Raw genomic sequence first — 10,348 nt, 5'->3', positions numbered from 1 at the left:
TAAAAATTCATGACACATTTTAATGTGTGGCCCCAAAATATACAGACACCCACTTTTTATCTAATAGATCAACAGTGGGTGTCTGTATCTTTTGGGTAAATTTTATTCGTTAAATTCAAATGAGTTTGCAATTTCTTTCCAATGAGTTTAATTTGATAGTGGAAGTCTTCTGAGTGATTTAAATCACGATTATTTGTGAAAAAGATGTAGTTTGTCGATAAAGTATAGTTTGTATTTAATCCCACTAAAACTCTGTATAATTGTGTTCAAACTAATTAATGTATTTATTAGTACTGGAGTGTCCTTTTAAAGCCACTCTTAATATAAAACATGGGGTGGGGTCGTAAGACCCCCACCCCCTCCCAGCATTCACTTAAGGCGGATGAAACACTACTAAAGAACACAACACAGCTTGTCTCTGAGCATCCCATGCACAGCATCGTTTGCTCGTGTTTGTCTTATGTATTGTTTGTCTTATACGGCTTGATATAACTTGACTCTAGCCTAGATTAGGGGCAATCTTTTCTTGGTAATCTTATGTGACAATACCTATGGTATTAATTTAAAGACAGTAGACACTATTGGTAAATTGTCAAAATCCAGTCTTCTCACTTGGTGTATCTCAACATATGCACAAAATAATACACCTGTGAAAGCTTAGCAGTTTTCTACTAAGCAAAAATGAGCAGGGCACCAGTCACAATTGTACATGTGACATGGTGAGCATTTATTCCGGTAAGCATTATTTTGTTATGCTTGGCTACTTTTTGTGCTTAAAGGCAGTGGACACTGTTGGTAAATACTCAAAATAATTATTAGCATAAAACCTTACTTGGTAACGAGTAACGGGGAGAGGTTGATAGTATAAAACATTGTGAGAAACGGCTCCCTCTGAAGTGAAATCAGGCATCTGAAAGCACACAACTTCGTGTGACAAGGGTGTTTTGTTCTTTCATAGTTATCTCGCAACTCCGACGACCAATTGAGCTGAAATTTTCTCAGATTTGTTATTTTATGCATATGTTGAGATAGACCAAGTGGGCAGACTGGTCTGTAAAACTAATTAAATCATTGCATTCATAAATTAAGCTTACAGGATTTAGGCGATCATTCTCAAATGTTGAACATTATGATTTCAGCGAAAAATAATTTACAATTAATTAAAAGTTAGTAAAACATTTAAATTTGACAGTTAACTGTCCGATGTAATCTACATTGGTCTCCCGCACATAAATCTTAACCCAAACTTTTTATTTTTTAAATACAACCTTCTCCTGTTAAAATATTATTAAGTTTGAAAGTTCCTATCATGCAGTAGGCCTATGGCAGTGACTCAAAAAAATAAATGCGCAAACTCTCGGCACAAAACTTCCTGGAACGAAAAATACTTTACCCAACTTCTTGAGAGTGAAGAGTCGCTCAATGCCCGACACGCCATTTTGGAGAAGAAAAGTAGTTTTTATCTGTTTCTCATAAGTCGACAGTTGAGGGGAATATGGCACACTGCCCATAGGGGCAACAATGACTGTCCTTTGCCATGAATTACGGCTGTCGACTATTATTTCAGAACATTATTAAACCTACATGAATAGTTTTGTAATGGGGTTTTTGCTTTCGGAATAATATAACTGTTCACATAATTTTCTGTGCATATCTTTTGAGACAGCTAGTTCAATCTTCTCAATTGTTTTACTATTCTTTAATAAGAAACTCCATTAATCCCTACAATAAAATGACTCAAACTTTTTGCCAGTACATGCAGGACTATTTATTTTGTTTACATAAATTTTTGTTGTCCATGTTTAAATATCTGACCTAGGCCTGGCCTAAGCATACTACCCAACAAGCTCAGTTAAGACTGACATTTCCTTCAATACTTTCACACAAATAAATAATTATCTGGGCCTAAAGATCCCTTCCTTGTATTGGCCGCCATTGGCCAAAACGTGCACGCATGAAAGGCTACTATTGGTCGAGCGAGTCGTGCGTGCGCAGCGCGTACCCAAGTGCACTTTTTATTGTTTAAAGATGGCAGTCAATGAGGTCATGCGCAATCCATCAATAGACCCATTATAAAGATTAAAATCTTTAAAAAGTAGAGAAAATCTCTAAAAATAGAGATAAATGCAGAGACACATGATAGGCAGCCATCTTTGATGTCAAACAATAAAAACTTGGGTGCGTATACGGCACAACTCTCAGCCAATGATAGCTGTCCGTTGACCTCAGTGTGAGGGGACTGTTTTGGGTTTGTGACGTAATATGCAATGGTATCTATGGAACTTTTTTATGAGGCACTTATCTTATTCCCTTCATGTACTGAAAATATTAATTATCATTAAAACAGAGCATAAACCATTCTCAGATGACGTCACTATTGTTTAAATCCCCTTGTTGGGATACTCACATGTCACAAACATGCGTTGAGAAATGCAATGTATTCTTCACTGCATGTAATCCAAAATGGCAGACCTGCCGTATTGCTCAGTATTGTGACGTCCGTGAGAAGGATTTATTTTCCTCATTAAGCCTCGTAATTGAGTTGAATACGGCTAAATCAAGATGGTATCCTCTATACAGAGTAGGCAAGCAGCCGATTTCACGACACGCTAGGATTAATCCTATCTCGAGATAGGGATGGGTTCAATATAGATACGGAACTTAACTCGTTCTATAAGTCATAAGATTAATCCTAAGTTAGGCAGAGTTTGGTGAAATCGACGGCTGCTACCAAGTATTACAAATATTCCCTAATACATTAAGCCAAGACCGACAGTATTACCAGAGCCCTTGGCCATCTCCGATTCCTTCTTCTTTTTCCGTAAGAAGTTGGGATCCTGCAGGAGATGCGCCAAGAACACAAAGAGGATGTTGAGCAAGAAGAGGAAGAAACTGACCACGACGAGCCAGAAGGAGAACCCAAAGTTCACGGAGGTCGTCCTGAAATTATTTGGGGAACCCATGTCTTCTTTATTAAGGACGTTTCGCGTCAGTTGTGATAAATAGAGGATCAGGTAAACGACCCAAGCAATCAGGCATGCGGCGGCTGTGAAAACAAAACAAAAACAGAAAAACATATCAAACCAAGTTTCAGCTTTTGGATTGCAGTGTGACAACAGGGGTACTTTAAAAAGCAACCTCAAACAACAGCACAATCAGAAGTTGATAGTTCATAATCCTCAAAGGGGTTTGGGTACTTTTTGAAGGAACAAAACGTAGTCCACAGACTTACATTAAATTTTCAAAGTTTAAAGATAATGAGGGAAGAAAGGTTTCCTTAAAATGTTACTTGCTGAAGTGCTGAGGTTTCTAAGAAATATTAGTAAAGCAATGTCACAAAGAATGTAAATCTAGGGAGACGAACATTATTTTAAAGCTCACTCACCTCCAACGGCGTTCCAAAGGTACAGTCCCATCACTCCATGGATGGTTTCTATGGGAACCGTAAGCGTATTGACCAATCCGAAGATGGTAGAGACCAGTGCAAAGATGATGGCGATGATTAAGAAGATGAAACAGGCGATGGGGTATCCAACGCTGTACACATCTTCATGCTCACTGAAAACTAAAGGGACACAAAAACATATCGTCTACAAATGGGAGACTTTCTGGGACGATAGAGGGCAGCAGACTTACCGGGTAAATCCATTGTTCTCAGAATTATGCGCATGTTCAGAACTACGTAAACAATGGGAATTTACCCGGTATGTCTGCTGCCGCCTAGCGTTGGAAAGTCTCCTATTGCACCATCATATAATCATATTATGCCTTTAAGGGTGATACATTTGTTTTTGGCAATACAATGAAGTCACATTTGCAGCTGATGAGTACAGTGCCTAAGTGCCGATAAAACAGAAAAACAGCTGGGTGTATTTACAGGAACGTCAAGTCCGTGTACTTTTAAAGGCAGTGGACACTATTGGTAATTACTCAAAACAATTATAAGCATAAAACCTTTCTTGGTGCCAAGTAATGGGGAGAGGTTGATGGTATAAGACATTATGAGAAACGGCTCCTTCTGAAGTGCCATAGTTTTTGAGAAAATAAGTAATTTTCCACGAACTTGATTCCGAGACCTCAGATTTAGAACTTGAGGTCTCGAAATCAACCATCTAAACGCACACAACTTCGTGTGACAAGGGTAATTTTTCTTTCATTATTATCTCGCAAGGTCGATGACCGATTGAGCTCAAATTTTCACAGGTTTGTTATTGTATGCATATGTTGAGATACACCAACTGTGAAGGCTAGTCTTTGACAATTACCAATAGTGACCAGTGTCTCTAAAGGCATTGAACACGTTTGGTCAGTGTTGTCTCACTTGGTGTATCCCAACATGTGCACAAAATAACAAGCCTGTGAAAATGTGGACCCAATTGGTCATTGAAGTTGCAAGAAAATTATGAAAGAAAAAACACCCTTATTGTACAAGACAGTGTGCTTTTAAATAGTAAAAAAGGCTTCTGGCCAGAAGTCTTTTATTATTTTAGTGAGAAATTGCCTCTTTCTCAAAGACTATGTTACTTTAGAGGGAGCCGTTTCTCACAATGTTTTATACTACCAACAGCTCCCCATTACCGGTACTCATACCAAGTAAGGTTATATGCTAATATATATTTTGAGTAATTACGAAACGTGTACAGTGCCTTCAACCAAGAATACAGCGGGTACCAACTGCACCTCTTGCAGCAGCATTCGCATTCAACAGTTTTGGGATACAAATTATACTAACCATACAACTCTAATTTTATATGGTATCCTTTCTCATAACACTCAAAATGGGAGGTATTTAAAAATGTAAATCGAAATGATTTTTTTTTAAATCTAAAAATGGATCGGTATTTAATAACAATCCTTTTGATACACTTGTGAGTCCCTTCCATTTAGATATAGGCCTTTTTAAAAGCTGCAGTCCTTCTCACCAATAAGTTTATTTAAAAAGTGGGATACGTTTTAGGTTTGCGGTAACACCATGTCCATGTGTGTCTTGCCATGTAGAAACACAGTGTTACTCCAAACCATTATTGATACCTCACCATGTAATGCATCAAATCCCTAAAACCATCTTATTGAAATCTAATGTTTGTTGTTTCCAGGAAGGACCAGGTATTAAAGATTAGTAGTCCAACTCAAAAGGTTTAAGTCCAATTAGAATATACCCCTTCCACCATAAGCCCTACTAGTACGTAGGCAGATTGCTCGCAAGATCGGTGGGGGACTAAGAACTTCCATCCAGGGGACAATAGAGACAGGAACACACTCATGTCACATTCTAAATGTCGTAAACAATAATGTAAAACAGAAGATTTCTCAACCATCAGAAATTATCACACATCGTTCCAGACATCCACCACTTTGTATGAACACCAACTTAAAAATTTAACAACATTTTGAAATATTTATTCATTTGTTTTATTTTTTGCATCAAAAATGGACAAAGAATATTTTGTTGTTTAGTTACATTAAAGTAAAATCTGGAAGCATGGTTGCTGAAATTTTACAAAATGTACGACGTGTGAAAGGACATCTAAACTGTAACAGTGTGCCTTGAAAAATCTTGTAAAAAATATTCAAAGTTATGTTCAACTTCCGGGTCCCACTTGACCCGGGTCCAAGTCTCTTGTTATGAGCCTGACCAATTTCTCGGTCAATATGACCCGAAATCTGTGTCAAAATGAGCAAGAAATTGATCAAAATGATGCAGAATTCGGGTTGAAATCCCATTTTTAAAACCTTGTTGTATGACCCCTCCGGAATCTGAAAGAATGTCACTTCTAATCAAGACCCTCCTACCTGATAGACCATTCAAAACCATTTGGTGAGTCAACCATAACTATGCACATTCTATTACACCATTCAAAACAACAAAAGTAAATGGTTTTAAATGGTGAATCAACTTGTCCCGAAAAGGCACAAGGAGGTCGATGTCTGTATCACATTCCAAAACCAGTTTAATATAAACGACTTCACAGCATAACATCAAGATCTCATTACCACTTAGCAGGTACTCCGACTGTTCTGTTGGTTTTTGTGCTTATTTATACGACCCAGAAATCTTATATGACTTTCTATTGTTTATTGATATTAGACCAATGCCAATGGCTTAGAGTCTATTACATGTTTTTAGTTTTCGTTTACTCTTGCTTGTAGAATAAACACCACAAAATAGACCCACAATCGCTGAATGATTAAACCTCTACATTCTTGCCCACTCCTGAATAAACACAGCTCTGGAAACCTATTGTGTATTGGGACCACGTGACTATTTAATATAAACCCCGAATACAATACTGGCCGCTATTACTCTGTTTTCGCTATCCAATACCGTGGTCTACTTGTTTCATCTGTCTTTACTGAGTATAAACCAACTGTTTTAGGTATCATTTCAGGATCACTGTTGAATTCAACTTCTAGCAGAAATGCCCTAATTTGTAAGTTCCAATGTATTCCATTCTAAAAGGAAAACAGTGTATCTATAGATGATGTTTGGTTAATTTGAAATCACATGACCAATACTGCTCACAAATGCAAGTAAATTTAAGTCGGTTCATATATCTAGGTTGTTTAAAGCCAGTGGACACTTTCGGCAAACAGTATTGTCCAAAGGCCCACACTTCGTGTTTCACAACAGTATTAAAAAACAAACCTGTGAAAATCGGTCATCGGAGTTGACATGTGTTTACTATAAATCCGTAATTCTCGATGTCGAGAATTGATAATGTTTTAAAGTTTTCTCAAAAAGCAAAGCATTTCATGGAATAATATTTCAAGAGAAGTCTTTTACCATTACCTTCTGTAAACCCTGTAAGTTATTTGTAAATATGTGAACTTTTTTTCAGTTCCGAAAGTAGAGCAAGAAACAAGCAAAGTTAACACAAAGCCCTGCCCAAAAGCCCAAAGTCTTACGGTTGTTAAAATTGATTTTGTTTTTAAATCTGAAAGAATTCCATTGCAAAGCTAATTCCCACAGTTTGAACTCGTTAGTTTCATCTGCTATCAACAGCAAATAGCATCACAGTCGCCATCTTGTTTCTAAATCGCTCTCTGAAAAGGTACACCTTTATAGAAAGGTTTATTATTTGATGTATAATAGTTTTTATACATACAGTTTTGCTCAATGAGTGATAGAGTTTGAATCAAACAAAATGGCTGCTACATAATCATTTTACATGCCATGATTCCTGCTGGGGTGGCCTTCAAGTTTGCGTCTCACTTTCCACAGCATACAATAGATGGTTTCGCATGACTACATACAAGCTTAATACAAACTTTAAAAGCCTCAAGCGACAATATCCCAGCAACTCACCCTATATGCCAAACTATGTCTGCTTTTCACATCATTGTGTGTGTGAATATGAAATACACTCGCAATGGAAAAACTAAATTTCATTGGATATTGTCTGCCCCTGACCTTAATGCACTGGATAATTGCTGGTTTGTTCTTTCAAGTTTGATTCTTTTGGGACTTATTTCAGTGTCAACTTGACAAATATTGATAGTATTGACTAGTTATATAATTCAGGTTATTTTGCACTCTTCAAAAAAGTAAAAGTTAAAACTTTTGAAAAACCTTGTAGGAAATCGAGTATCCAATTGCTAATCAATATTTCTCAAATAATTAAACTTGTTTGCCCAAAAGATTGGTATAAATGGTTAATTTTATAATGTGCAAAACAGTTTCCAAATGTTGTCAATATAACTTGCCAACACAACCAGAAAAACACAATTATTTGTTAGGGTTATTGACAATTCAACCTTCTTGTGGTAAAGATTTGGTCAGTTTTACCAACTTTTTTAAAAAAGTGTTAGGATATAACTTGAACTTTTAAATTGAAACAACTCTACATTGGTGCCTCTTCGAACAAGATGATTCACCATTCAAATCCATTGCCCTTTGTGTTTTGAACGGTGTTATCACTGTGCTTTATGGTTGATTCCCGGGTTTTGAATGGTGGTGCCTTTTCATTTTCTATAAAATCTAATTTACCTAATTGTAAAAATTTGTGAAAAAGTTGTGGCAGGAAACGGAAAGTTTTCCTCTCTGGATGTTGATAAACTACTTGGAGAAAAACACAAAATAAATATTTCTCGACAAACTAGTCTTACTTTTGAGCGGTAAATATATGTATTTGATAAGATATATTAAGAAATATAGGCCAAGTCAGCAAACACCAGTCACAGCATCTTCAGACCTAGACCCATCTGGAGCGCTATTCACATTTTTTCGAAATTTGTCGTAATGATAAATTTCGAAGAAAGGATTATCTGCATGGGTCTAACAAACCCAGTAACTGGGACTCTTTACTCATTTCAAAAACAACGACATTTGCATTTTCGTATTTGAGTGAAAATGCAAAATGTCAAGTTTTTTATGTTACTCGGTCTAGCATTTTCAATTTTTTTTTTATGTTTTCAATATCATAGTTTTATCAAACCTTTGAAACAGGTCCAGTCTCGTCCTCCCAGGCCCCAGTTAAACTTCTTGCATCCCTGTAACAAGCCAAAATTACAACGCCCCCGGAAGGCACCAGGGTCGTCAGCGTCGATGGGGTTCGTCCCGTAAAAATCCTTCAGTGGGAGAGTCCTGTTGACCAGATCCGATAGATCTCTCTCAAGCCCGGCCTCTATCCAGTAGCTCGTTCCGACCGCAATCCCGGAGATAATCAGGGCAACGAAAGCACACAGGGAGGCAAGAAAGAAGAAGGTGGTCCTTCTCTTGACAAACATGACGGCACTTTTTGAATCAGCTGAGATCAAGAAACTCTTTCACTACAAACTTGTTTTGTGGCTGATTAAAATTAACAAATCCAAGTTTTTTTACAACACTGTCCATAAACCACAAACGCTATTCTGGTTCGTTGAAGTCCACATCCAGCAGCAACTCAATAAACATGTGCAATGTCGTAAAGTTTGGAAGTGACGTCGAATCAAGGCATCAAATGAAATCTCAGACCAAGGAATGGAGGAAAACTGTGGCTCTCATCACAGAACGAAGCTCGTATCTCAACAGAACATGGTCAGGTACAACGCCACACACCTACGCACAAGAGAAGTTTATAAAACCGAAACTTGCTTTGCAAAGGAAAGGGAATGAAACTTCACTGGGCTTCCTCTGATCTTCACACACCTCGAAAACTCCACCTTTCTTGTTCATGCAATCCAACTTGAATGATACCGTCTCCAGATTTGTCCGAACATAATCTGGGCAAGTACTCTTCCTAGAAGATCAATAACTGAGCAAACTTTGAGTGCAAATCTCTACAGTCAGACCGTGGGAAATAACGATGACGCACTATGGTTGGGGCTCGTTTTGCCCTCCTGGTACACCAAAATACAATGGCAAGTGAAAGCCGTGTAAAAACAAGTTTGACATGAAGCGCTAGTCCTGTGACGCTCTGGTGAACACGCCCTTTACTTGTTCATTTTGGGTTTGCTTGCCTTATGTCGTTAGTTGCCTATTCAAAGTGGAACTATTTTGGGTTTATGTTATTGTAGCCCTACCTCTTCACGTTTACCAGGAAACCATAACAAACCAAAACTGTACAGTTTACTACTTTAGTGAGGTTTCAAGTCTATTACCTCCATGATATAAACAACTTTTACTTTCCAACTGAAACTTTATTGACTCAAAACACTCTTATAAATGAGCTGTTCCCTTGAACTTACATCAAACACATTACTTAAAGGGAAGGTACACGTTTGGTAGTTACTCAAAACAAGTGTTAACTTAAAAACTGACTTGGTAACGAGCACTTGGAGCTGTTTATAGTATAAACCATTGTGGGAAACGACTCCCTCTGATTTGAGAAAGAGGTAATTTCTCACTAAAATATTAAAAGACTTCTATAGCCAGAAGTCTTTAATCCTATCTGAAAGCACACAAACTCGACGACCAATTATTGAACTCAAATTTTTCACATGCTTGTTATTTTATGCTAATGTTGGGATACGTGAGAATACTGCTCATTGACAATTATTACCAAAAATGTCAGTACCTTAAAGGCAGTGGACACTATTGGTAATTACTCAAAATAATTATTAGCATAAAACCTTACTTGGTGATGATTAATGGAGAGAGGTTGATGGTATAAAACATTGTGAGAAACAGCTCCCTTTGAAGTGACATAGTTTTCGAGAAAGAAGTAATTTTCCACGAGACCTCAAGTTTAGAACTTGAGGTCTCGAAATCAACCATATCTAAACGCACACAACTTCGTGAGACAAGGGTTTTTTTCTTCCATTATTATCTCGCAAGTTTGATGACCAATGGAGCTCAAATTTTCACATGTTTGTTATTTTATGTGTATGTTGAAGTTCATCAACCGTGAAGGCTAGTCTTTGACAATTA

At 37.3% G+C, this 10,348-nt stretch overlaps 1 protein-coding gene across 1 annotated transcript; it reads right to left on the bottom strand.

Annotated features, from left to right (window-relative positions):
- Positions 1-1,693: 1,693 nt before the first annotated feature.
- On the bottom strand, positions 1,694-9,326 carry LOC117294521 (clarin-1-like). Its single transcript, XM_033776972.1, has 3 exons — positions 8,436-9,326; positions 3,386-3,565; positions 1,694-3,046 (listed from the first exon to the last, which is right to left on the bottom strand). Exons 1-3 carry the CDS (start codon positions 8,725-8,727, stop codon positions 2,751-2,753), a joined length of 768 nt encoding a protein of 255 aa, XP_033632863.1. The 5' UTR covers positions 8,728-9,326; the 3' UTR covers positions 1,694-2,750.
- Positions 9,327-10,348: the final 1,022 nt, after the last annotated feature.

The sequence above is a fragment of the Asterias rubens genome, chromosome 9, assembly GCF_902459465.1.
Source record: "Asterias rubens chromosome 9, eAstRub1.3, whole genome shotgun sequence".
Classification (NCBI taxonomy): domain Eukaryota; kingdom Metazoa; phylum Echinodermata; class Asteroidea; order Forcipulatida; family Asteriidae; genus Asterias; species Asterias rubens.
Note: the sequence above shows the minus strand (reverse complement) of the source record. Positions and strands in the feature narration are given on the sequence as shown.

Excerpts from the sequence above, each read along its gene's own strand:
- LOC117294521 (XM_033776972.1), bottom strand. The coding sequence starts at position 8,727 with ATGTTTGTCAAGAGAAGGACCACCTTCTTCTTTCTTGCCTCCCTGTGT. Across the intron at positions 3,566-8,435 it reads AGACTGGACCTGTTTCAAAG|TTTTCAGTGAGCATGAAGAT; the intron begins GTTTGATAAAAC and ends GTGTCCCTTTAG. Across the intron at positions 3,047-3,385 it reads CCTTTGGAACGCCGTTGGAG|CCGCCGCATGCCTGATTGCT; the intron begins GTGAGTGAGCTT and ends TTGTTTTCACAG.